General features: G+C 43.9%; 2 protein-coding genes and 1 long non-coding RNA gene across 4 annotated transcripts in view; 1 reads left to right on the top strand and 2 right to left on the bottom strand.

Moving 5' to 3' along the window:
• The window catches only part of LOC142021619 (uncharacterized), a 288,908-nt gene extending 285,422 nt beyond the window's left edge, over window positions 1-3,486 (bottom strand). Inside the window, exon 1 of the long non-coding RNA XR_012647719.1 lies at window positions 3,429-3,486. This is a non-coding gene — a long non-coding RNA (uncharacterized LOC142021619). The remainder of the gene's footprint in view (window positions 1-3,428) is intronic.
• GPRC5B (G protein-coupled receptor class C group 5 member B) lies at window positions 498-27,275 on the top strand. Its single transcript, XM_075010669.1, has 4 exons — window positions 498-680; window positions 14,088-15,097; window positions 21,241-21,353; window positions 22,945-27,275. Exons 2-4 carry the CDS (start codon window positions 14,092-14,094, stop codon window positions 22,987-22,989), a joined length of 1,164 nt encoding a protein of 387 aa, XP_074866770.1. The 5' UTR covers window positions 498-680; window positions 14,088-14,091; the 3' UTR covers window positions 22,990-27,275.
• Window positions 24,087-27,488, bottom strand: part of IQCK (IQ motif containing K) — a 101,788-nt gene continuing 98,386 nt past the window's right edge. Inside the window, exons 9-10 of one of the 2 annotated variants that reach the window (XM_075010671.1) lie at window positions 27,342-27,449; window positions 24,087-26,343 (exon numbers count right to left, since the gene is read on the bottom strand). In XM_075010671.1, the coding sequence (XP_074866772.1) occupies window positions 27,349-27,449 (101 nt within the window). In that variant the 3' untranslated portion in view covers window positions 24,087-26,343; window positions 27,342-27,348. Of the gene's footprint in view, window positions 27,450-27,488 lie in introns of both variants that reach the window. The other variant, XM_075010670.1, reaches the window with a different exon arrangement.

Raw genomic sequence — 27,488 nt, 5'->3', positions numbered from 1 at the left:
GCTCTTTCCAGACCCCTAGGTACCCCAAAATTGCTCTGCAGCCTAACCATAGCCTCCCTGACTTTTGTGGCACCCATCAGTGCCTGTGTGTACCTTGTGTGATGAGTGCGTGCGCCACACAACAGATGTGGCCAAACAAGCAAGCAGTCCTGTGGCACCTTGAAGACTCAGGAACCGTTTTACATACCAGGTAATAAGCTTTCCTGGGACAGACCCACTTCGGCAGCTTGTGCATCAATGCGGGTGTATCCGTGCCCGGGGGGCCCTGCGTGGGGCTCCCCTTCGTGTGTGTGTGTGGTGCCCTGCAGATGGGCGCTGCGGGGGGATAGGCACATGGGGCGGCGCGAGTGTGTGTGTAGGGGGGGTGCCTGGGTCACCTCGGACACGCGCGTCTGCGCTGTGGGGGGGTGTTCCACACGTGCGGTGCGTGTCGCTCCCCCCGCCCACGGGGGTGGGGCCCTGTCGGCGGCCGGGCCTGGGGGCGGGGCGAGCCGCAGCCCCACCGCGGACTGTCAGCCGCTCAGCGCAGAGCGCGGCCAGGCTTGCTGTGTCCCGCGCGCGTCGCCGGGCTCCCGGCTGCACAGCGTCCCGGGGCCGGGCAGACATGCGACTTGCCCGCGGGCTGTGAAGGAGCCAGACCCCGCCCCCGCCCACCGCAGAGCGGCCCCCAGCAGCCACGAGTGAGTGTGGGGGCAGCGCCCGGCGCGGCGCCCGGCGCGGCTGGACCGGGGAGAAGGGGAAGCCCTGGGGCGGGCGGGCGGAGCGGGGCTGGAGGAAAGGCTCGTACCCGGCGGAGGACGGGGAAGCGGGACCCGGCCGAGCAGCGGGCAGGGGGACCGAGCAGCCCCCAGCGCAGCCCGAGGCGCGCGGATCAGTCCTGCCCCGCCCCTCCCGCTGGGGGGCTTAACGGGGGATATTTCTAATCCTATTTGCGAAGGGCCGACTCCCCCCCCGCGCTGCAGCGACTGGGCCCCCGGCTGCGCGGGACGCAAGTTTCCAGCCGGGGGCTATGTTGGTGCGAAGCAAATCTCCCCCCCCCCCGCCCCGGCTGCCAGCCGCTATGGCCCCCCCACCCCCTCCGAGAAAGGGGGGACTCGCTAGGGGTCCCTAGAGGCGCGGCTGCCCTGGGGCGAGCTGAGCCCGGCAGCGCGGGGCGGGGGCTGCTGCAAAGGGGGCAGTGCGGTAGCCGGGGGGCTCTCGGGCGGCTGAGGGAGCCGGACGCTCCCTGCGGGGCAATGTGGCGCTCCCCCCCCCTCCCCGCAGCAGTGGGGTACGAGCCGGGGCGGCCAGTGCAGACCTGGGGGTGCTCTCGGCCCCGGGCAGCAGCTCGCGGCGCGGTGGCTGAGCGGCTCCAGCAGAGGTCGGGCCCGCCGCGAGCGCCGGAGACGCGCCAGGACCGCAGCCCCTGCAGCTCGGGCGGAATTAGCCGGCGGCTGACTGCAGGCTGCAGCTGGAGCTGCCGCGGGATTAGCGGGGATCTAGGGCAGGCAGGGGAGGCCGGGCCGGGGGCGGCGGGCAGGAGTGGCACACAGGGGGCTAGGGCGCAATGGAGCGGCGAGGGGAGCTCTAGGACAAAGAGCGGGCGGCCGCGTGCGAGGGGACCAGACTGCTCGGCTGAGGGTGCTGCGCCGGAGAGAGCCTCCGGCTGCGCTTCGCTTTGCCTCCGCCGGGAGCTGGAGCAAAGCCGCACATGGGGCCAGCCCCGTGCCTGCCTTTGTGGGGGCTCGCCGGTACATGGGCTGGTTGGAGCTGCGGTGGTACCTTGTGCACGTTACAGGCGGGGGCAAGTTTCCCCGGGCAGCCCTGTTGGTCGGTTTCAGCAACAGCCAGAAGTCCTGGGGCACCTTCATGGCTAACACATTGATGTGGGCGTGAGCTTTCCTCGGCTGGAAGCCACTTGGTCAAATGCATGAAATGGAAACCCCCAGGCTGGCTGGAGCAGTGGCCCTCAACCTTTGCTGACAACGCTATAGCCCCTTTTAACAGTCTTATTTGTCTTTTGTGGCCCCCAGTTTTACCTCACTTTAAACCTCTGTTTACAGCAGGCATAACCCCATTGTCACAGCACCCTGTTACTGACAAAATGCTTATTTTCAGTGTTACTATATAATTATATAAACCAATTTGAGCGTAAATCCTGTACTTACATACCAGTGTATATAGAACACTATAAACAACTCATTGCCCTCCTGAAATTTTAGTTTGTACTGATATCCTGTGTGCTTCTTGTATAGCTTGTTGTAAAACTAGGCAAACACCTGGATGAGTTGAGATGGCAGCAGGCCTCTGTTTGCCCTCAGGGTACGCATACCTTTGGCTGAGCCACTGGTCTCAGAGGGTGGGAGGGTTGGGTGATTTGTTGTCTAGTTAACAGTTTCTAACATACCCTTAAAACAGCCAAATAGGGGCAGGAACTTAACGCTTCTCTGGCCACTTTGTTTACAGCTGATGTAATGTTTATCTCAAAGATAAAGAGGAGTTCTTATAACAGTGCACTTAAGACGTGTAATAATTTGTATGTAAAACTGCAACCTATAGCAATTGCACAAGTTGGCTGTGATGTACTGTATTTGTATGTTGAGGGGTTCTCCCCACTGCTAAGAAGGAAATTACAATTACTCTTTGTGTGTAACAGAGTGAAAAGTGAGTCCTTGATTGAAGTTCTTACATTAATAGGGACATTCCCAGAAGTCAGAAAGAGAGTCATCAGATGCATAGTAACAGAGAGATAGCTGTGCTACTCTATCAGAACAAAAAGGCAGTCCAGTAGCACTTCAGAAGACTAACAAAATAATTTATTGGGTGGTGAGCTTTCCCACAAAAGCTCATCACCCAATAAGTTATTTTGTTAGTCTTTAAAGTGCTACTGGACTGCCTTTTTGTTTTGATCACCTACCTAATCACTGTAACGCAAAGCCCAATGCTCTTTAGACCTTCTTAGTGCAGATACCTATCTATACATGAATAAAAATACTAGACACAGAGAGGTAGCTGTGTTAGTCTGTATCTCCACAAAACAAACAAGCAGTCCTGCAGCAGTTTAAAGACTAACAGTGATATATTAGGGGATGCGCTTTTGTGGGACAGACCCACTTCTTCAGATCAGAGTTTCCAGATCTGAAGTAGTGGGTCTGTCCCACAAAAGCGCATCCCCTAATATATCACTGTTAGTCTTTAAACTGCTGCAGGACTGCTTGTTTGTTTTGTAAACAATGGTAGAATTTAGTTTTATTCAACACTCCAACAGGTGTTTTTAAGATACAGGAATAGTTATAAAAGGACTGAGTCCAAATCCAATCTTTATGATTAATTTGCAACTCAAAGTATTGCATGGAGATTTTGTGGTGGTGGTGGCATTTTCTTTGTGGTGCTACCAGTGGTTAAAATAAAGTGATGAAGTCTGCCCATGTGCCTGCAGGTACACTCACCACTTGTGGGGCCTCCTGCTGGCCTTTCTGTGGATTAGCTCTGTCATCTCATGTTCTTCCTCTGGTGGTGACATCTCTGCAGCTCTGCTGACTCCCAAATCTGCAGTCTCCTCTTTGTGGCTTGGTCCTGTAGCTAAGTCACTAAAGTCCTCCCCTCCTGGGGAGATCCCAGTCCTTTCCAGACCAGCTGGCTGGCTGGTCTTTCCAACATCCTGCTGTAAGGGAAACAAAGGCCCTCTCTCAATACCGAATTCCACCCCAGGGTTCCTGTATGCACAGACAGTGCTAGAAACACAAACTCCCTCGCTGTTCTTACCTTGAGGTTCTTCCTACATCACAGGTTTCCACCCTCTCTGGGTTTGCCAGCCTGAGACTTCCTCTACTCAGGGAGTCACTGCAGCCCCTTAATGCTCCTCCCTCTTCCTAAAGTATTGCCTCCCCATTTCAGCGGTAGCTTTTCACAGCAGTCACTCCTCTGTGTAGCCTGCTACCTGGCTGTATACAGGCCCTACCTGTTCCTGAACAGGTGAGCTTCCTTCTCCAGTTAGGATTTCTTCTCTGCCTTGACACTACTAGGTTAATAATTGGCCCATCTGGCCTCCATTAACTCTTCTGCTATTTCACCATGTAAGAACATGATTGGTAATTGCATCACTAATGACTTTTGTATAGTACTCTCTTTCCTGTTCAGATTTAGAGAGTTGGATGTTTTTATAAGGGGATACATGTGCAAGCCATTGATTTTTTTTTTTACAAGTTTAATATTGTTATGTAATCATTTAAAGTGTCTGTAAAACTTCATTCAGGTTGAGAAAGTCAATGCAAGCTTTTTTTAAAAAGGTGCAGTGCACTGTGATATCTTTACATGCACTAGGCTGGCCAGATGCTCAGCTGAAGGCAGTGGAGCTGTGCAGATTTACATCAGCTAAGGAGCTGACTCAGCTACTTTATCTGTTAAAGGTCAGCTGCACAGAAGCATTATTGTAAGGTTCTTAAACATGACAACTTTTGGGAGCTAGTTTTTAGTCCTTCATTCTCCTTGTGGTGGTTTATCAGAGTGCTTGCTAATTGCTGGAGTGATGTGCTGTTGGCCGTTCCTCCTGTGAATCATACACTGAAGCCAAACTCTACTTTTAGTTAAAAATTAGAGTTAGTTTGGATGTGGACTGGTGTAATTGAGATCAACATTTGAGCCTGTGTTACTGGATAGTGAAGCCGTTCTGACTTAGTTTGCACTGCATTGCAGTTACTCTTTGAGGCGGATATTGGAAATATATTTACCGAAGAACCTAAAATATAGCAAACATTCTTTTCACATGCCAAGGGTTCCATGGTGGTTTAGACTGGGGGCATGACATCTAATTTGTGAGATGGGATTGTTTGAAAAAAAAATTCTACAATAGCTTTGCTTCTGTGCTGTGACTGCCCCAATCAAAACTGTTTCCACAGGCAGCTCCAGCTATGTTGGGGCTCTGACATTGCTCGTGTATGTTTTTGAAGTCTCATGTTGCAGAAGGACAGAGAGTTTGTTCAATGCTAGCAATCAATGGGGGTAGCACAAACGTAGCTAATACCCCATTTTATTTATTTACCCTGGGCTCCTAGAACTCTGCTCAGAACACTGGTGGTACTGCAAGAATGAAAGATTCCCCCTCCCCCACCCACCAAAAAAAATCCAGTATAGACAAGGTCTCTGAGTCTGCTGCATGATTGTAACAGAGGTACATTTGGTTTATCCAGTATTCACAGGACACTTGCTCCTTCTCAACAACCTCCTTGCTAGATGCATATTTTAGACTTCCCGTGTGGGCTGATCTAACTTACATAAGGAAAGAGGCTAGGATGCCACCATGTCCCTGTGCTATAAGATGAAGTTTTCTTCTCTGGCAGAGCTCTGTAACAATGTTAGGGACAAAATTTTAGCTGAGGTTTAACCTGATTATGAAATACCATTAAGAATCATTCTACACTGCAAGCTGTAACCAAGCTTAAGGGCCCAGTGTGTTGTAAATAGGTTAAATTGCATGATTGTGCTTACAGGGCAGACAAGTTCTTTGGCTATAAGCATGTCTGGGAATGCTTTAAGATACTGTTACAAGGCCCAGTGTGGACAGGAACTGTGGTAGGACTCAATAATATACACTAATGCCCAACTACAAAATGGGAAATAACTGACTAGCCAGTAGTGTTGCTGAAAAGGATCTGGCGGAGGAATGTTAACATTTAACCTAAGTGGTAAGCCTCACTCTGAATGGCTAACCAGCAGGGGCTGGCAGGGGGATGCCCCAGCTTCATGGGGCCACTGTGGGCAGGGTCTTGCTTCAATTGTCCTGGAGTGCCCCCCACCCACAGTGGTGCCGTGCCAGGGTAGGGGCACTCCAGCCTGGCTGGAGCATTCCCTATTTGTGGAAGGGGAGGCTGCTCCAGCCTAGTCAGATTGGAACTGACTCTTCAGCTCCCCCCGCCACCCCCCATTTTAATAAGTTAACTGGTTTAAACCTGGTGTTTAACTGGTTAACTAATTAAATGGGATTTTACATCCCTAATCTGGAGGTTATAGTGGATCACAAATTAAACATAAGCCAATGCTGTGATGCATTTACAAAAGTAGCTAATAGTCTGGCCTGTTATATATGTAAGACACAAGAGGAAACTGTCCCTTTCTGTGTGGCACTGATGAGGCCTCAGCTGGAGTACTATGCCCATTTTTGTGTGCCACACTTTAGGAGGGATGTAAACTAATTGGAAATAGTTCAGAGGAGAGCAACAAACATTATCCCTTGTTAAAAGAACTGGGGATGTTTCTTCAGAAAAGAAAACTGGGAACACGGGAAGTCTTCAAATACATTAAGGACTATTACAAACAGGATGGTGATCAGTTGTTCTGTGTGTCTACTGAAGATAGGACAAGAAATAATCAACTTGATCTGCAGTAAGGGAGACTGAGGTTAGATATTAGGAAATACTTTCTAACTAAGGATAGCTAAAGTTTCAAATAGGCTTTCAAACAAGGTTGTGGAGTCCACCATTGGAGGTTTTTGAGAACCAGTTACTCTAACACCTGTCAGGAGTGGTGTCAGGAGCACTTAGTCCTGGCTCAGCTCAGTGGGCTGGATTAGCTCAGTGGGGCTGATAGCCACTGCAGGCCCTGGGGCAAGGGGGCAGGGGCTGCTCCACTTGGGGAGGGACAGGGCCTAGGGCAATCAGCAATGCTGCCCCTCCCACCACTCTTCCTCTCCATAGACACACTCCAGACTTCAAATGGGCCTGGAGTTCTGATTGCTGCTGTCAAGGTAGCAGCAGCTGCAACCAAAGCTTCAGGCCTGGGGCAATTTCCAATTTCTCCCCCTGTTGGTAATCTGTCTTTCTGACTCTATAGCAGTGAAACCTTTAGTAGGCATCCTTTAGTCTGCATAGACTATGGATCGCGCCCTTTATAGTTTCAATTGAGGACTTCATTTACAGTGTCTACTGTGACTATGAAGACCCACACAAGAGTGACAGTCCTTGCTGCATCTCTTGCAGATGTGGTGGGTGTCAGGCAAGTCCTTAGTGTGCTTTCTGTGCGCTCGCTTCTCCTCTGCTAGCTGTCTGATCCTCATAACTCCCAGCAGCAATGGCATACTTCTCCTTAAGTACTATTGGAGATATCATGATGCTTTCTAAAGAGAACAAATAAATATCTCCAAACTAGAGTACACAGCTCTCGCAAAAGTCATGACTCAATTAGGAACAATTTGAAAAAACTCCCAATATAGTTTGACAACTCCACTTTTTCTGAGTTGGATTTTGCTGGTGACTTCTCTCTCCAAAGACACGTACTGCTTCCTCTATGGGAGATAAGAATATCTAAACAGGAACAGGAAATAAATGATGGGTTGACAATATGACTGATTACCCATGGAGAACAATCTCCATGGAAGCAGACTGTCCTAAAATAGCTCAATCACATGAGGGTAACATGACATGAATAAAGTTCCCAGACCTGGACAATATCTTTGAATTGGAGATCCGTGCATGTAATTCATCACTCTCCAGTTTTGGAGAGCAACTAATCAACAATGCTAGAATTGAAACCAATGTAATATGTGTATCTTCTAATTCAGATGCATTGGGATAAATCAAATTTAAAATAACCTTAATTTAAAAGGCAGTTTATCATAGTCTTTCCAAGCCCAGAAGACTTCAAAGTAGAGGGAAATCTTCATGATGATCCACATGACTAGTTGCTTAAATGTTTAGTTTCTGTGGTTACCAGTATTGAACTGACTCCTTTAAAAGTGGGCTTAGTCACTTTGTTCTGAATGGAGTTGAGTGCTCAGGGCTTCTTAGGTTTGGTCCGTTTAAACATTATGTGCCTCAAAACATGTTAACAAAGTAACTCTGGCTTGTGACTTCTGCTGCATGTAACTTTGCCAGTACCTTGTGTGTGCCTCATTGTTTATTCACTAACAAGACTATCCACATGGATTTTAAATTACATGCTGGTTTATAGTAAGACCTTCACAGCTGTGGATGTGGAAACCTCTGATTTGCTATTGGTCTGTATTCAAATCCTGATAGCAACCTTGCCTTTATTTGCTATGTATGACTGCTGAATTCAAACGTGTGATACTGACAGACCCAGGCTGCAGGATTGAATTTGCAACTATAGGGGCTAAAGCACTGGGCTCTATCACGTTAATCAAAGGTCCGCTGGCTCTCAGCAAAGGCTGTAGAGCAGAGACTTCACTCACTCGAGTACCCTGTGTCTGTCTTTGGGGATTACACATATCATTGAGTGGGTTTTGTTTTGTTTTTAAACAGAGTACAGTGAAGCCCCAAATGTTTCTTCCTCACTCTTGTACCAGTGAGGACGTGCCCATTACATACATGTACAGTCTAGACTGTGACTCCTCTAGGTTGTGGAGTATCCTTGAATCAATGTGCTATCACAGTTGTTCAGGGACTGTACCTCTGAGAGTTGTTCCTGGCCTATATGGGTTAGTGCTGCCTATTCCCCTTCCTGCAAGGCTTGGTTCTAGGAGCGTGGTTTGAGGCTGACCTGCATTCTCAAGATCAACAGGGTTCACTGGCACTAGTGGATTATAGGCATGAAACATCCCAGTGTCAGTAAAGATTTCCTCCCTGCCCCGTGTGTCATTCTCTGCACAACAGGTTTGGTAGTGGCCTTTGCTAGGTGTCTCTGGATACTAGAAGAGCCCAATCAGATGTCTGATCCAGTACACTTACTCCTGTAAGTAATGCTTTCTTAGTGAATAGTTCCATCAAAGTCCATGAGACTTTATTGTAAGGCAAGGAACACCTGCCCCCCCAGCTTTTGGGCTGGATCCAGCCTGTGGTTTGCCTGGATCTGGCCCCCAAGGCTTGGGGCTCCCCCCCAGCATCTGAACATATGCACGCCACAGAAATTGCCAGCCAGAGTCTGGCAAGCTGGGGCAGGATCCAGCCCATAGGCTCTACCTACCTGCAGGGGGGGAGGAGAGAATCAGCTCCAGGCTCCCTGTGACATCACTGCCGCCACTCCCTCTCCACCTCTCCCGGCTGGGGGAACGGCAGTGCAGCACAGTGCTGCCTGAAGAGGCTTTTTCCTCAACCACTCTGGCCAGACTTGTACCCAGTCAGAGCAGCATGGAAAGGCGGGGGCAATGTGCCAGGTAAGTGCCCTCCATATTGTCCAGACACCCCCACCCCAGCATGCTCCTGCACTCCCTCTTGTCCAGACCCCTCCACCTCAGCCTGCACCCTCTCCTGCCCAGAATTCCCTCCCCAGCTCACTCCTGCACCACTCTCCTACGCAGATGGCCCACCCACAGCCTGCTCCTGCACCCTCCTAGGCCTTCCAACTTCCAGCCCACTCATATACCCTCCCTTCCATCCATACTCCACATGCCAAGCCCACTTCCTGGCAGCCCCCTTGCTTTTGGCCCCACCGCAGAGCCTAGGCACACCCACAAAATCTGTTCACCCCGTCTGTCCATCTAGGTGGAATAAGGGGAGTGTCTTTTTGTTTTTGCTTTTCAGCTGGGGACCACATCAGTGAGGTGTGGGGTTTTTGTTTTTACTTCTCACTTGTCTCACCGCGGCTGATTTTTCTGCAGGTCAGTGGCCCCAACCCAAAAAATGGGCCCCATCCCTGTTGTATGGGCTTCTCATGTGTATTGCAAGATTGTATTCAGAATAGGTCCTCTCTTGACTAACTCTGTTTTCATACTCCAGTGAATGTATTCACTGTAACAGCTGTTCAATTTAAAAGTAACCTTAGTTTCAGGCCTGCCACCAGGTGGGAGGAAAGGGCCAAAGGGGGCAATTGCCCCTGAGCCCAAGGGGCCTGGGGCTCAAGCTAGCGCTGCCTCTGTGACTGTGGCAGTAGCAGTGACCAGAGCTCCAGGCCCCTTTGAAGTGCCAGCAAAGCTACTGCACCACTCTGTGCATTGGGGGAGGAGGGCGGCACTGTTGACTGCCCTTGGCCCCACCCCTTCCAGGATGCAGAGCTTGGTTCCCTTCCACCCTGCAGTGGCTGTCCGTCCCGCCACTTAGTTTACTGGCGACTAAATGCTTTTGATAAGTAGTTGACTGGTCCAGTGAATGGTGTTGGGGTCTCAAATATAAAACCAAACTCTACCAATCAGTTAAAGAAAAACACAGTTTGGCTGACAAATAATCATTAACTTTGGTGGTGGTTCAGTACATCGCTCTTCAAGTTAAGCCCATTTCTGTGGTAGTAGCTTAAGAGCCGAGGGCAGAATGATATAATTGCTGCAAATATGTCAGGATAGTTGTACATTTTGTTTTGTTTGTGAAAACCATATTACTGTACATAATTGTAACCACATTACTGTTTCAAATACATTAAGTATGTCTTATTTATAGTAGAGATGAAAAGAAAAAGCATTGTGCTTCTATATTAGCATATGTACTCTTCTATTATGTCTAATAGAAAATGTGGTTATTTTAAATCTTTGGCCTCAGATGAGACCTAAAATAGACATGACTAATTGCTCAGGGTAGTGGCATGAACAACATTAGTTCTGAAGACTGCTTAATATCTCCACATTTACAGCTTTGTATAATATAAACTAAGAAATCATAGCAGATCTTACCTTTACTAATCACATGCTGATTTTTTTTCCAGGCATAAGGGGCTGTAGAGAGAGGAGCTTTTTGTTGGCAGAACAATGTCTACACAGCTTGAGTTATACATATATGCAAATGAGCCTAATTAATATGCACATTAGATGAACAAGTATGTAAATTATCCACCTTTGCATTTTCAGGACTGCTTATTTGCATCAAACTGTCGACACTAGGGCTCAGTGTAAACACACCCATAGTCTGATGATAAATCTTGTACTGTACTATTATCTGGCATCTCTAGGGAATTGGGGAGGCCAAACAATGAAATGTGCCAGTTATTTCAGCTGGGGCTGGCAGCCCTGCACCCCATGGCTACCCCGGCGCTGTCCTGCTGCACTTATCCCCGTCTGGATAGTGAGCAGCCAGCCCCATCACGTGCCACTTACCCACATGCCAAATAACCAGGCTTTTACTGTCTCATGCATCTGACAAAGCGGGTCTTTGCCCACGAAACCTTAATGCTTCAAAATATCTGTTAGTCTGTAAGGTGCCGCAGGACTTCTTGTTTTTGAAGATACAGACTAGCATGGCTACCTCTCTGATACTTGTCAGGCTTTTACTGTTACTTATAGTTATTGTAGTAGTAGAATTAAAAAAATATAACTTTGATCATTGTTCATTTTATAGTTACATTAGTCCTATTCCAAGTCATGTCATCTTATTTTCAGGTTTTCAATTAACTGTATTTCTGATCTGTAAAGTATCGGTACAAATTTGCCAGTTTGGGGCTGTTTACCTGAGTCTTAGGAAATCTTCTTGATCAATAGCTTCTGGTTTTTTCTTGGTGTATTGTTCAATATGTTACATCAGTGGTTCCCAAACTTTTTGGCATCACCCCCCGCTTTTGATTTCTGAGAAACCCTCATGCCCTGCCACATCATCCAACACGCCTTTGAACAAAAAATTCAGTTCATAATTTAAAATAAACGCAAAATATTGACATAAAAATATTTAAAATTAAAAATAAGCACAAATAGTTTTTCTTGGCCAAAAAATTCAATAAAAATGTAATTTAACATAACAAACAGTGGAAACAAATGAATTTAATGTGAAAGATGAAGCTGCATTTTCTTCATAAGTTGGGAAATACTAGGAGACTGACTATGGACCATCCAGGCTAACAGCACAGGCCCCTCCTTGTGGGTGCCTGGCGCAGCCCAAGGTGGCCAGCTGCCTGAGCCCTGTGTTGCTGGGGCCACCTGCCCAAGCCCCATGCTGCTGCGGTTGCCTGCCTGAGCCACGGGCCAGCTGCCTGAGCCCGCAGGCTGCCGGGGCCAACCACCCACCAAGCTGCCACAGCCAGTTGCCCAAGCTGTCCATCCAAGCCCCAGCACTGCAGGGGCCAGACGCCTGCCACCCGCACCCCCCACGCTCCCAGCACCAGCTGCCCAAGCTGCTGTCCAAGCTTCCACACTACCAGGGCCAGCTGCCCACCCACCAGCTGTGGACCAGCCACCCGAGCTGCACGCCAGCCACGTGAACCCTCAAAATGCCGGGGCCAGCTGCCTGCTCACCAGCCACTGCCCGAACTGCCTGCCTGAGCCCCGCACTGCTGGGGCAAGTCACCCAATCCCCCATGCTCCCGGGGTGAGCTGCCCTCCTGAGCTGCGGGCCAGCCACCCCAGGTGCCTGTGAGCTACCCGCCCGAGCTCCTCCTCTCCCCCAAAGCCAGGCACTGCCAGTCCTCTCATCTAACCCCATCCTCCTCCTCCCCCCCACCCCACAAACCACACTTACTCACCTTTGCAGGAGGCAGCTAGCTCCCCATGGCCCAGCTGCCTGCTTTTTATAGCTCTTGTGCTGGGCTGCCCATGTGAAATGGCAGGGGCTGAGAGCTGGACGCAAGAGCCAGCTCTTCCTTCAGGTGTGGGGAATGACTGAGGCAAGTGCTGGGTTGTCTCACGCCCCTCCCTGGGAATTTCAGCATGCCCCCCAGTTTGGGAGACCATGTGTTAGATGCTTGTGCAGAAGTAGTGTGTAATAGCTTACATTTGTGCTTGTAATGTGGGCTTATACTTCAAATGCTTGGTCATGTGAATAGCTCCTTTCACTTAATAGCTCTGGTGAAATCAAAAGGGCAACTCCTGTGAGGGGATTCAGGCTTCATATATGGCCCATATCGGGTGCATTTTACCCCTCCTCTTAGCATGGTTATCATGGGTTGCATAATGCAGTTTTGAAGGTGGCATTTGAAAGATTTTTACAAACAATTATTTTGCTTAGAAAGGTATGAAATTAGTACCCTTGTCTTCCTAAAACTGCAGGGAGAATTTAGGTAGGTGGCAAACAATTAAAGAGAATTAGTCAGAAACTTTTGGTTCTGCTGGTGCATTTGTGTATATTATGACTGGATATGTTGTTTTTCTAGAGAATGTTTACTTTAAGGATGCAGAGACCACATGATGTTTCATGTTTGTTGTTTCTGTGGCTGGGTGGCTTTCCATTTGCTAGGGACAATGAGTCATTCTTCTTTGTTCAGTTGATTAATAATGTTGCATGTAGTCTCTGTAGTTAAGCCTTCCCTGCAGTAAATGCAGAAGATGGCAGGGTGGGAAAGTAGGGCAAGGAATATTGTGGGAGGAGATGCAGACGTAGCAGAAAGAAATTTTAACCCAAGTTGGACAAACCTGGGAAACAAAATGTTTTGTTTTAATGCAAACTTTATGTTCCTTGTATACATAGGGATGAAAGAACAAAAGATTGGGTCTGATTTCCCTTAGACCCACTGGCTACATCTACACTAGCCAAAAACTTCGAAATGGCCATGCAAATGGCCATTTCGAAGTTTACTAATGAAGTGCTGAAATACACATTGAGCAGATGGGAATAAGGGGACTTCGAAGTAGCCAGGATCCTTTCGAAAAGGAGCCCCGTGTGGACGAGCCGCGTCAATTTTGAAGTGCCGCGGCCACCCGCATGCTAACGAGGTGCTGAATATGTATTTCAGCGCTTCATTAGTAAACTTCAAAATGGCCATTTGCATGGCCATTTCGAAGTTTCTGGCTAGCGTAGACAGGGCCACTCTGAAATGGGAGTATTTCCATGGGATATCATTGTCCTGATTCTGGTGTTAACTTATATTTATATTACAATGAGGCCCTGTATTTATTTAATATATAGTGTTATTTATACACATTTCATTCTCCTCTTCTCTGTTATATTTGATTACTAAATAAACTCAGGTACTTCAGCATTCATTGCTTCATAAATAATTAGTTTCAGCAATAACGAAGGTTGTATTTGAGGCTGAATCCAAGTCCTGCGTTTGGAAACGCTGCCTTCACATTATGTAAAAACAAAAGTGAATCCTTTTAAGTTTTGAATCCAACAGGGCACTAGCTTGTACGTGTTAGGGAAGCGATGGAAGCTGCATATCCCCTTGTGTGAAAGCGATGGTTCCCGTTGAGATGAGATCTCGAAGGGGACTGTGTAGTAGATGATGCTGTTTTTTAAAGAAAAGCTTAAGCATGGTCAGCTAAAACAAACCATTGTTGTGTTCCTTTATCTTATTGTCTTGGATAGAAAAATGAAAACCCGCCCAGCCACAGCTTTCCTCCTCCTCTTCATCATCGGTTATGGCTCTTCTGAAAACTCAAGTGTGTCCAGTGGGTGCGGACTGGATCTCCTCCCCCAGTATATTTACCTGTGTGACCTGGATGCCATTTGGGGAATAGTGGTGGAAGCAATTGCTGGAGCAGGAGTGCTGACGACATTGCTGTTGATGCTGATTTTGCTGGTGAGGCTGCCATTCATCAAGGACAAAGAGAAGAAGAGCCCGCTGGGAATGCATTTCCTCTTTCTCGTTGGGACACTGGGACTGTTTGGGCTGACTTTTGCGTTTATCATCCAGGAAGGTGAAACTGTATGTTCCACTCGAAGATTTCTGTGGGGAGTTATCTTTGCGTTGTGCTTTTCCTGTTTGCTAGCTCAAGCCTGGAGACTACGTAGACTAGTTCGACATGGTAAAAGTCCTTCTGGCTGGCACCTGGTGGGCATGGCAATATGTCTGATGCTGGTCCAGGTCATTATTGCAACAGAGTGGCTAATACTGACAGTTGTGAGAGATAGGAAGTTGGCCTGCAATTATGAGCCTGTGGATTTTGTTATGGCTTTGATTTATGTTATGTTCTTAATGGTGGTTACCATGGGAGTCTCTCTGTTCACTTTGTGTGGAAAGTTTAAGAAGTGGAAGAAAAATGGAGTCTGCCTTATTATAACGATTTTTTTCTCAATTCTAATTTGGGTAGCTTGGATGACTATGTATCTTTTTGGCAATACGGAGCTGAGGAAAAAAGACAAATGGAATGACCCTACTCTTGCCATTGCACTGGTTTCTAGTGGTTGGGTGTTTGTTATTTTTCATGCTATCCCAGAAGTTCATTGCACCATCCTTCCATCGCAGCAAGAAAACACACCCAATTATTTTGATACTTCACAACCAAGAATGCGTGAAACTGCTTTTGAGGAAGATATCCAGCTGCCTCGGAGCTACATGGAAAACAAAGCCTTTTCAATGGATGAACACAATGCAGGTGAGATTTTACTGTATAAAGGACCTATACTGGTCAGTTTTATAGTCAAAAATTAAAAGAAAAGAAAAGAAATTTATACATTTGTTCCAAGATATTGGTTCTAGTATATTTGGTTTGTGCTAGAGTTTGTTTAAAAGGCCAGTTCCCACCTATTCCAGTGCATGTTGTTGTTGTTGTTGTTGTTGTTTTCAAAATTTTCCATGAAACTTTTTTTTTTTTAGTGGAAAAACCCGAAGCAAATATTTAGAGGTATTCTAAAAACTAGAAACTGACAAACACCAGTAGTATGTGTTTTGTTTTGTTAAACTGTGGGTTTTGTGCAAAACATATTCTGTTAGTTTTCAAATTTTCATCCCAAAACTTGGAAGAATTCAAATGAAAGTGAAATATTCAGTTTTCATTTTGAAACCAAAGGCTACTTTCTGTTAAAAAAAGTCAGTAATTTGTAATTAGTTCTAAAGGCAATTATTAAACTACAAGTAAAATAGTTCCCTAATAATATAACCTGAAGCTCACAAAAGGAAACTGCGTTTATTCATTCTTCTGGCTCACTCAGCCTGACTTTTTCTTTTTTCGCATTTATACCAGTGTAAACAAGTAGTAACTATTGAGATTTTTTTCTTGCATCAAAAACACTTGATTTGCAAGGGTAGAGAGCATGGAGTGGGCCACAAAATAACTGATGCTATATTAAATATACGTATTCTTTCACAGAAGTGGTTCCCTAAGTATTTTCTGATACTATATAAATAATCTGCCCGATGCTTTACAAACAACTATCAAGATAAAGCTCTATTCTGCAGTGTTTATATTCTGGTTAGAAGATATGTAGACAAAGGATGAAAAACTATTGACTGGATGCTATATAAACTGTACACACTATATATGAAGGATCTGCTATGTTTGTCATAACAGTGCAATTTTTTAGGTGACAGGAAATGAAGAATAGACCCAGTTTGAAGCCACAGTGAAACTGGCCTTAAATAATTATTCAAGGGGCAAGCAAAAATTGGTTGCCTAGCAGAGACTATCAAACCCTGAACAACATTCTAGTCATGGAAAGGACACAAGGATACTTACGTGTCTGTTTATGGCAGAGAGCTGAACAATGAAGGCCCTTAGCGCAGTTTTCATTCTAGCTGTGTAAGAAGTGGGCTATATATTTTTAAGGGACCAGCAGCAGACAGTACCATCCTTTTTAGGTTTCCTTATTGTTAAAGCACTAGGCATTTTGAACCTAATATTTTTTCCCACTCACTCTCATGTAAAACAGGCTAAGTTGAATTACTTCAGTGGAGTTGTTAGAGCCCAATGCAGAGGTAAGAGAACACAAAGTTGGGCTATTTAAACAGAAGGATTATGATATTAGTATATTTTTGTCTGATAGTTACATGGTGAGGATTTGTAAACTTTTGTTAAATCCTTCAAATAGATACACTTTTAAAATTGGCCCTTTATTGCTCTTTAGAGATTCTAATGTAGCTCAGCCAAGCTGATCCCTATTTCTAAATAGTTTATTATTCTTATCCATGTTTGGTATTTTTTAATGGAGATTGTTGCAATCTGCTTTGGATAGTGTGTTTCATTGTAAAATACTTATGCATCATTTCCACCCCTCGGTTTGTTAAAGTACATTATTTATTTTAGCCTAGGTTTCATTGAGGTGTTTTAAAATTTGGCATTGTATTTACAATATAATCTTGTCAGGAAAATCTAGTTATCTCCTGTCTGATATCCCTGGTATTAGGTGTTATGATAAACAAATGTTTGTGTCATGTGGATGTAAAGCAGCTATGTCATGGGTCGGCAATCTGCGGTTCCAGAGCCGCATGCGTCTATTTAAGGAGTCGTTTGCGGCTCCGGGTGCTGCCGCCACCGAAATAAGAGAACTAAATTTAATTGGTTTAATGGCTGTCAGGGCCAGCCGTTAAACTAATTACATGTATTTCCATTATTTCAGCGGCAGCAGAGCAGGGAGCCGCCCGTGCTGCAGGTGGAGGAGGTGGTAAGCCCGCGGGAGAGATGGTCGGAGGGGTGGCCTAGTCTGGCTTACTGGAGATACACAGCCCCACTGAGAAGGAGGCAGCAGCCACATAGGAGGCAGCAGTCACAGAGGGGCAATGCGTGCAGCTGGAGGGTCACGGGGCTGAGGCAGGTTAATCTTGAGGATGGGTTGCGGCTGAGAGGAGCTAAGCCTGGGGATGGGGTGGGGGGTTTGTGGAATGGTGGGGGTAAAGCTTGGGGATTGAGGGGTGGATTTGGGGGCTAAGACAGGTGGAGCCTGGAGATGGGGGGGTGGGTTTGGGGTCCAAAGGGGATAGAGCCTGGGAATGGGTGGGGGTATGGAGGGTCCATGTGAACATTGCTGCTTCCGGCTTAAGAGCCCATCCCCAGACACAGCATTTTCCTTGTCCTCATTTGCTCTCCAGTCCAGGGGGGAAAGTAACAAACTTTCTACCTGGTACAAATCATTGTGTGTGCCCTTTTTTTAAAAGAAGGGGTACAAAAAGTATGGTTTGATGTTATTTATTAAGGACTCTCTCGTATTCATACTCATTGTGGCTCTTGAAGTGTTGATTTTCTAACTGAATTTGAACAAATGGCTCTTCTTGCTATTGTGGTTGCAGACCCCTGAGCTTTGTCTTCTCTAGAAACATTGCAGCTGCATTGCTTCAGTAGAGGCACTTACTACAGCTTGGAACTCATAAAACCAGCACTCTCTGGTCCTGCAACATCCCTTGTCCAGAAGGACAAGGGATGTCACTGGATCAGAGAGCCAGGCAGGAGGGTGCAGCTCATGTCCTCTGGCAGCCCTGAGGGTGTGGGAGAGGGGGCTGCATTGGAGCCAGCATCTCCCCCAGGAAATCTGTGGGGCGGGGGGAGCAACCTTGTGGGGCTGGAGGCAGCCATGCAGGGCTTGAACCACATCCCCAGCATTAAGCTGGAGCCAGCTTCCCCCCAGCAGCCCCATGGGGCTGGAGCCAGAGCCGCTTACCCCAGCAGCCCTGGAGCTGTGTCCCCAGCATGGGTCAGAGCCAGCTTCCTCTGGCAGCCCAGGGAGAAGGGAGGGTGAGGCATGGCAGTATGGTGGGTAGCCTGGCAGCAGATAGGGGAGCAGCCCAGTGGTGGGAAGTGGGGGGAGGCGGGATGGGGCTGGCATCTTGGGAGCGGGTGACAGGGAACCTGCCTTGATCTGGCAAATTCTCTTGTTCGGGGCTGGTCAGATCCCAACCATGCTAGACCAGGGAGGTGCAACCTGTACAGTAACGGGCATGGTGATGACAGCTGGGTCACCTTAACTTTTTAGTATAGTGGCCTAAGTGTCGCTTTGGAAGAGAATCTTGCATAGGTGTGCTTTGTGTGAATGTTGGTAAACTACCAAAACATTGTCTGTTTTATGTAAGTGAATATGATCGTCCCACACTTCCAGCAAAGGACGTATGGAAACTGAGCTACTCCTATAAGGCATGAAGGATTTGGTTCTTACCCAAGTTTCCCAGATAATTTTAGGTTTTTAAAGTTTCTCTTGTGTTGTGTTAAAGGCATGCAGACCAAATGATTAGACAAATGCACAAAGCAAACTGTAAACAAACAAAATACAACCCCCGCTAAATTCCCATGTTATAGTAATTTAGAAATTACTTGCAATAGCATTTAAAAAAAATCAGCCATCAACATGAAATTTAATGTTACATATTCCTGTTAAGATTTATTTGCAAGTAGATATGTATATTATGTAGCCAGTAAATAGCTCCAAAATATCTTGATTTGAAATAGCATACTGTATTCATCTTAAACTTTCTTTAGCACATAGTAAATGCCAGTGTAATCATTTATGCTAAAACATTGAGAGGGGACCAGTTTCTATATGAAAAGAAATATTACTGATTGTGAAGTGGACATGTTTTAAACAGGTATCTTAAATACTGAAGTACGAATGACATCACAATGCCTAGTATTTAAATAGTGCTTTTGAACCATGCTTTTTCCAGAGGAGGCAAGTATAATTAAAGACTAAATTTAATTGTGTACTGGCTGGGCCAGGGCCTAAAATTGTTTAATAAACTATCATGGAAAAAGATCTATATTAGTTTTCATCTCTGGGCACAACTCTGAGTATAGGTTGAACCTCTCTCATCCAGCACCCTTGGGCCCTGCCCAGTGCTGGATGAGTGAATTTGCTGAACAATGGGAGGTCAATATTTTCTAGCACATTACCAACACTTCCACTAGTTACTGGACTCCTAGAAGACATTTAAGGGTAAATTACAGCTAAACAACAGCACGGAACACAGAGAAGCAGGACTACAGCCTATAACAAATGTTACGGGACCATGGGAAGCAACACCCATCTTGGAATGGTCATCCTGCTCATAAAAATAATGCCGAATTACAGGTGTTGATGGATGAAAGAGTTCTGGATTACAGAGGTTCAACCTGTAGCAGCAGACTGAGGACAGTATACAGCCCTATGACTTATCATCAGTATGAGTCTTGCTGTATGTTAGGTGTGTCTACACTTGCATTCCACTTTCAAAGGAGGTATGCAAATGAGAGAAATTGAAACTCAAATGAGGTGCATATTTGCATATTTGGCTCCTCATTTTGCATATTCATATTTTAAAAGCATGTCTTTCGAAAGAAGAAGACCAACGTAGATGCTGCTCTTTAGAAAATAAACCCCATCTTCGAAAGAATCCTTCTTCCCTTTATTTAATGGGAAGAAGGATTCTTTCGAAGATGGGGTTTACTTTTGAAAGGGCAGCGTCCACACTGGTTTTCTTCTTTTGAAAGACACTCTTTTGAAATAAGAATATGCAAATGAGGTACCAAATATGCACCTCATTTGCATTTTTCAAATTCTCTCATTTGCATGCCTCTTTCAAAAGAGCAATGCAAGTGTAGATGCATCCATTGGGTGAAATTCTAGCTCTGGTAGTCAATGGAAAAACACCAATTGACTTCACTGGGACCAGGATCTTACCCAATGACTGTAGAATTGTAACTTGAATTAAATGTAAAAGAGAGATTTTAGTTCATGAGCAGCTGAAACAGAGGTGTTTCTATCTACAACCTCATAGTTATCGGTAATGCTGAGGGATAGGGGAACAATTGTAATGACTCAGCTTGCACATAAAAATGAAGGCAAATTGCTTGGTTGCCTGTGAGCTCAGTAAAGCCTATTCACCTCTGAACATAACAGATAGTGTATGCAAATCTCTGCTGCAGGATGGGGCTCAGAGATAAATATCCACAACTTTTATTTTCCCACTCTCATTCAAAATGTAAATATTAAAAGAAACAAATGCAGTAAAATTCATGACTATCAAATGGAGAGACTACCATATATTTTTGAATAGTAACAGAAGTAGCCATGTTAAGTCTGTGTTCTAACAAAACAAATCAGCAATCATGTAGCACTTTAAAGACTAACAAAATGATTTATCAGGTGAGATCAGCTTTTGTGGAACAGTATACTGGAAATGTTATAGATCTGAACACATGGGTCTGTCCCACAAAAGCTCATCACCTAATAAATTATGTATTTTTAGATAAACAGCATTTTATCTTTTGCTTCAGGAAATCTTCATGATCAACTTATTCAAAAGCAATATTCGTGTAATATTCTAGTTTCTCAAAGTAAATACAGAAGATAGCCAGAAAATCATTGTGCATTACCCACTCTCTGAAATAATGCTTGAGGGTTTCTTTACTGGCTAAAGCAATATTTTTTGCACATTGTTTTTCTGCAAGTCAGGAAAATGCAGAAATGTTGTTTTACTTTAACCTTTGCAAATGCAGACTGAGATTATCTACCTGATGGGAAACACTAATGAAAAACACATCACCAGTTATAACTGGGAGTTCAATTCCTTCTTTTTGTCCTGTGCTAATTCATTTACTGAATTTTAAATGTAAACTCTAAGATCCAACCCGAAATGTATAAATATAACTATTGAGGCAGAATAAAACTAAGGGTTGAAATCATGGCTTTAAGTAAAACTACTCCTGACTTCAATGAGATCAGGATTTCACCTGAAATTACTTGTGTAATTTTTGGAATCATGTATTATTCTTGAACATGAAAAGGAAGATTTGATTTGTTTGCATGAGAATAAAACTGTCTTTTATTCTGAACACAGCTCTAAGAACTGCAGGGTTTCGCAATGGCAGCTTGGGAAGCCGACCTAGTGCTCCCTTCAGAAGCAATGTTTATCAACCGACTGAGATGGCAGTTGTACTAAATGGTGGGACTGTAAGTATAAAACTGTGATGATGGAAGGAGTCTAGGCTATATACTGGGGAAAGTGCAAGCACTACTCACTGAATGAATTTCTGAATTTAGACTGCTTTGGTCATATAAAAGAAAACATTGCTGATGAAATCTCTTCCAGTAATTATGCATGTAATTCTTCCATTCCTTCCTTGAGATTGGTCAGTTACAATTTTTGTGGACTTCTTTTCTTGGCCATTCAGTTTTGACTGAATGAACCAGGTTTTCTGCTGGCTGCCTGTATATTGCGGCTCCTTTGCTGGATTGCTGCAACATTCTAAAGTTACACTTTTGGTTACAGTCCAGTATATTCTTCAGCGTAAGAATCTTTGTTGCAGATAGTGCTGATGTCACATTTTCACTTCTCTTGTAAAATATGTTTTTCACAATTATAATATACACACCAGTGCAGTATTCTACCCTGAGAAAGAAATACATAAGGGGGCATGTAAAATACCTTTATGCTAATGTGAACTAATTTTCCTCTCACACAATGGTTTGGCATGCTATTATCCAATAGATATACTATTCAAGGTCATTGCAAGAATGGCTTAGAGATCTGGTGCCAAACAGCCTCTTAAAAGCTCATTCCCGTTGTGTGTGTAATTTGCATTTGGGGAATTGTATATAGCTCTGTCCTATTGCTAAGAAGGAGAATTTCATTCCCACATTTTCATGCATATCTACATGCTTCTTAAAATTTACTCATGTGCTGGTTTACACTCATGTTAAGCTGGGTTTTCATTATTTTCAATCATGAGCTGATTCCATTAACTCAACCTGCACATTAAAAATACCCACAAAGAAAGGTGATCTGGCTGCAGGTCACTTTGGCTGTGTCTACACTATAAAAATAACTTAGAAGTAGAGTGTCTACACACACCCTACTTCAAAGTAGGACACTACTCCATTCCCAGGAATGGAGTAAGGACTTTGAAGTAAGGGGGGAAAAAAATGTGTGTAGACTCTCTGCTGGCTACTTCAATGTAGTGCGTAACTTCGAAGTAAGTTCCTTGTGTAGACACACCATTTATGTTAAGTATAGTTTGGATTTATTACAGGGAACAAGAGTTATTAGAATCTTGGGATTTTTCTTCCCTTTGTAGTACTGTGGGTGATATATGATCCAAATATGATGTAAATAAGCGCATTCCTTACTCTCAGAATAACTTACACTGTCCATAACGAGCACCATACTTTTTGGTGCCTGCATCAATCCATTCCTATATTCCCTCATACCAGAATAAGTAGCTCAGGGAAGAGGCATCCTAAGGATGAAGAGTTAGAGAGGTTTTTTGAGGTAGGCACAAAGCTTGTTCCTGGAGAATAATTGCACGCACAGTAGTTAAAGATGATAACCTTAGACAGTAAAGCAAAAGAGATTAATATATTCACCCTTTCTCCTATGGTGAGGTATGTATGTTGTTCAAAATCCAAAGATAAGCTTCACTGTATCATTTTTCTGTAAAACTGAAAATGCTATTACTGCTAGACATGCAAAGTAGCAAATGTTAACATTGATTTCTGAACAGGATGGAACTTTTAGTTACAAGTTTATTATCCTTATTTCCAGATACCAACTGCTCCGCCAAGTTACACTGGAAGACATCTCTGGTGAAAGGCTATAGGTTCTAATGATAAGAATCTTTGTTGCAAATGTTATTCCCTAGCAGTGTATCTTTCTAAGGAAGGAATCAATATCACAACAAAGCAGCCAGACATCCAGGAGCTTTGGAATCTAAGATAGGATTTAATATAAATGTGAACACTGTTGAACTGATGAGCTAATCACAAAAACAAAACTCTCCAAAATTCAAGGTGAATTTAATTTACAATAGAAATAGGCACACTCTGAAATGGAAGAGAGGACATTACACATTCTTAAATGTGAGATATAACCTATCTCTAACTCCTGTGCAAGGCAAGCCTAATTTTGGTGGGTTGCCTGCTGCTTGCAAAAAAAAACACACCACACTTCTGTCCCACCAAACTCCCTTATCTAACTTAATACATGCTGCCACAAGAGATTGCCACTACAGTGTGAAAGGATGCAGGGATTCTTCCTCCTTTACTTTTTTTTCCTCTTCAAGTGTCTGTAAAGCATGTTGGTTGCTCTACTTTCCATCTCTGATGTGAATGTCATCTAGAGTGAAGCATCGTCAGTCTGTGGCAACTAAATTACTATTATTCAGCAATGCGACATGATCTGCTTATGGAAAAAGTGTCAGATTTGGTTGTGGTGAATGGAAATGATTGCATGCTTCATGCAACTTTGTGAAGCATCGGTATGGCAGGAGAGTGTAGCGTCAGATCATTCTCAGCAATGTAGAATCAGCCACTGCGGTTAAGGTGCCCTGTTGATCCAGTCTCACTCCAGAGTACAAGCAAAGAATTATGTGATCTCAAACTCTTCATAATTTTTTATGTACGCACACTTGTGGGCACTAAGCCCAATTATAGAGGGGCAAGCATCAGCAAAGGCTCTTAACTGAGGAGAGACTGTGGCTTGGGGTTGACAAAAGGAGCCCCAGAGATTAAAGGAAAACTACTGTATTACACATAACTTACGTTTATTTTGGTGGCTGATCCTGTAAGATGCCAAGGGAAGGGGAAGCTACTGATCACCTTCCAGGAGGAGCCTGGTAATTTGGGGAATCTCTTCCTGTTGTTGGACCTGATTCTGTAAACCCTGCTTGTGGGAATAGCCCCATTGAGTGCATTTGTTTTTAATGCATGTGTGTCTTTTAATGCATAGCTAGTAGAGTCTCCACTGCTGGAGGTTCAGGGTTTTTTGTGTTGTGGAGTTAGGATAAGGTGGACTCTTTACCAAGGCTTATCAAGGTTATATAACAAGTTCTTACTGCCCATTATTCTTGCCATAGTTTTCATTACTTTAAAGCAAATCATTCCTTTTATTATTTAGCATTTAATACATATCAAACATTGAAAGCATCATTGTATCTCACTGTTTGGTCAACATTACTTCTAGCTTTCCTACATACTAAAAGCAATTCTTTTTACAAGAGGGTGTGGTTTATGTACAAGGGTAAAATTTTGCAAATGCTGTAATAAATATATATTCTATTTTCAAATGAAAAATAAAATAATATACAAAGAAAGCTGAATAGCTCAGTAGTTTCACAGAAGGACACGGTTTGCCGCATACTGCAAAAAGAAAGATAAGCTGTTTATTTTTTAAAAAGGCTCCCTGTTTCTTCCTGTACCTCATTTCTGCAGTAAACAGACCTAATCCTGTAATCTTGTACACACGAGTAGGTCCTAATGACAGCCATAGTTCTGCTCAAAGGTGTGAGGGCTGCAGTCTCAGGCCCTAAGCATTACAGCCAAGATATATATTGCCATTCTTGCCATGATCACCTTATAGGGTTTTATTTCTAACAGCGCTTCTGGTTCAGGAACTGTACTTTTCTGTCATGCATGATTAAAGGAACATATTAAATCCATGTCTGATGTTCCCCTTAGAAACAAAGTGGAAGCGTGTGCTTACCTTTAAGAAAAAGTGGCTATAATATCCTGTTTAGGTTACTAGATTGTCTAAGAAACTGAGTAGGGCTAGGGGTCAATATTGCATGCTAAGCAGTGATCAAGCAGTACCTCTAGCTGTTAAAGTCTTGATCAGATAAAATGATAATTAATGGTTACTATCCCAGAAAATGCATAATTTGGAACAATATAAAACCTAGTGGTGATGTGTGTCTGCAAAAGTTTTATTTTAAAAAGTCAATTTTAAACATGTAAAATTCTCTGAAAGGTCTGTGTTATAAATATGTATCAGATGAACATGGCATCAATAGGAGGGCAGCTTTTAAGAGCTCTATCATGCTACAGCTGAAATTTATAAATTCAGTTCTATACACATTTTGAGAGATTCTTTCCAGGCTAGTTATTTTATAAATGTTTACATGATGTTCAGTTTTCTTAGATGGGAATGGATTAACAAATTAGGGGCCCAGTCCTGTTCCAAAGGGAGTTGGTCAGTGTTTGAGGCCCAAACCGCAGAGATAGATCCTATTCAAGTAGCAACAGCATGAAGGATTGGGGCTGCAATTTGTGAGCGTGGAGGTTTGTTAATTGATTAGGAGGAGTTTATTCATTTTCTTACTTCACACAACTAGAATAAGCAACTTTATTTTGCAATTTGATAGTCTAACGCCAAATGCTACAAATAATGTGTGACTGAAGGCACCTTTGTGTTAATTTATTTCTATTACTGTAAACAAGTTGTTTACTTCTGCCTTTTAGAATGTAGAGCATCTGTGATCAAAGTACTATGTAACTGTAAACACAAATTTTTTCAGGATTGTTGTTATAATTAGCTTTTATGCTATAAAAGCTACTATGTTATCCCTTTTTTTACTTTGACAGTGGTCCTCATTCCTATACAGAAAAATGAAATCCTAAAATATTCTAAAAATTTTTTACAGAAAACATTTCTGTGACAAGTGGCTTCTATTCAATGGCTAGAAATCAGCTTGAGCCATATATTAAGGACCCAGTCCCAAGTGCAGTAGGAGTTAAGGGTGCTTACAACTTCCCAGGAGATGTATAGCCCCTTATAGAATGGATCTCTAATTGCACACAATTGTTTCTATAAATAAGGTAGGTTTCAATTATTGCAGACTTAGCTAGTTTGTATTTAGTCTCAGACAGGTATCATGATTGGTTATGTTTGAATTTGATGCCTTGGGCCTACCCAAAGGCTGTGCAAAAGGGAGCACTGTAGCTTTTATAATTAAACAATTGAACTATTCTACCAGCTTACAAGATTACACAGCAGGTGCTTTTTATTAATTGAGGAGAGCTAAGGCTCATTTTTGATAGATAATATATATTTATTAAATGTATTAATGTGTGTTTTTATAACATACCTTTTTTCCGCTGGTTGTTGCATACTGGTATCTTAAGTACATCTCCGAAGGATTTTCAAGACAATCAATGTGTACCATAATGACTGTATATAAGTATACAAAATTGAAAAGGTTGTAAAGCATGGGCAAATGTTTTATTTTCAAAATGCTGTTCTTAACAAAAATAAAGGCATTACTATTTACTTACAACATTTGTGGTAACTTGGTGTTATAGTTTACTTAGATCTTTAAATACCCAATACTAGTCTATTGATATTAGAGACAGAATTAGCCCATGAAGTATCCCATCGTGTTGGCGACATTAGGCGAAATGATACCAGTGTTAGTTTTCATTGTGCATCTTATCAAGCTATATTTAAGTCGAGATTTTTGTCAGCTCTGTAAATAGCTTTTCTAAACATGACATTCAATCTCATGCAAAACGTCCAAGAATGATGTATGCATCAGGGAAACTAAACAAACAGTTAGTCAGACTGTGAGACTCTCACTCAGAGCCTGCATGCCTGTTGCCTTGTATATTCTGGAGTTATCTATACTTCTGCAAAATGAGTCTAAACTGCTACCATTTTGCTTTGTGTATCATACTCTTGACACAGGCACACAAGGGTGACAACACAAGGCTCTCAGATTGCTCAGTACTCCTGAAAACAATCACAGTTTTCACTGGTGTTGTGGATGCACAGCATATCTGACAGCTTGGGCCTTTGGGGCAGATTTTTAGGTGGTATAAATTATAGCTCCAGTGAAGCCACGGGAGCTATAATTTACAGCAGCCGAGAATCTGCCTCTTCATTTTACACCCAGATCTTGTATAGACAATGGGAAATTTCAGTTTGGCCAAAAACTTGAGCATGTTCAGGACTGGACACAAAGTCTTTGGCCAAACTCAGCTTCTGTTTGTAAGTGCACATATTTCCACTGACTTCAGAGTAGTGTTCACTTACACCAGCCAGGGCTGAATTTTTGCCCAGGGTGTGCTGAATGACTGCAGACCGAAGTCCTTTTGTGGCCTATTTTGATGAGCAACACTTCACATATTAAAGTAAGCATGTTAGGGTATTTCCAAATCAGATAACCATACGTGAAACTCAGTCCGTGTGCTCTGTGTTTCGCGATGTTGATGAAGGGGACAAAATCGAAACTCCAGAACAATTTGGTGTAGGTTCTTCTGAGTCTAATTTGCATCCCACTGCAACCATATAAAAACAAAATAATAAATGTTTAATTT

The sequence above is a fragment of the Carettochelys insculpta genome, chromosome 16, assembly GCF_033958435.1.
Source record: "Carettochelys insculpta isolate YL-2023 chromosome 16, ASM3395843v1, whole genome shotgun sequence".
Classification (NCBI taxonomy): domain Eukaryota; kingdom Metazoa; phylum Chordata; order Testudines; family Carettochelyidae; genus Carettochelys; species Carettochelys insculpta.
Note: the sequence above shows the minus strand (reverse complement) of the source record. Positions and strands in the feature narration are given on the sequence as shown.

What these genes read in the sequence shown, in the direction of transcription:
- GPRC5B (XM_075010669.1), top strand. Translation starts at nt 14,092, where the DNA reads ATGAAAACCCGCCCAGCCACAGCTTTCCTCCTCCTCTTCATCATCGGT. An exon ending in AATGGATGAACACAATGCAG is followed by an intron (nt 15,098 to 21,240) that starts GTGAGATTTTAC and finishes TTCTGAACACAG; the next exon opens with CTCTAAGAACTGCAGGGTTT. An exon ending in TTGTACTAAATGGTGGGACT is followed by an intron (nt 21,354 to 22,944) that starts GTAAGTATAAAA and finishes CCTTATTTCCAG; the next exon opens with ATACCAACTGCTCCGCCAAG.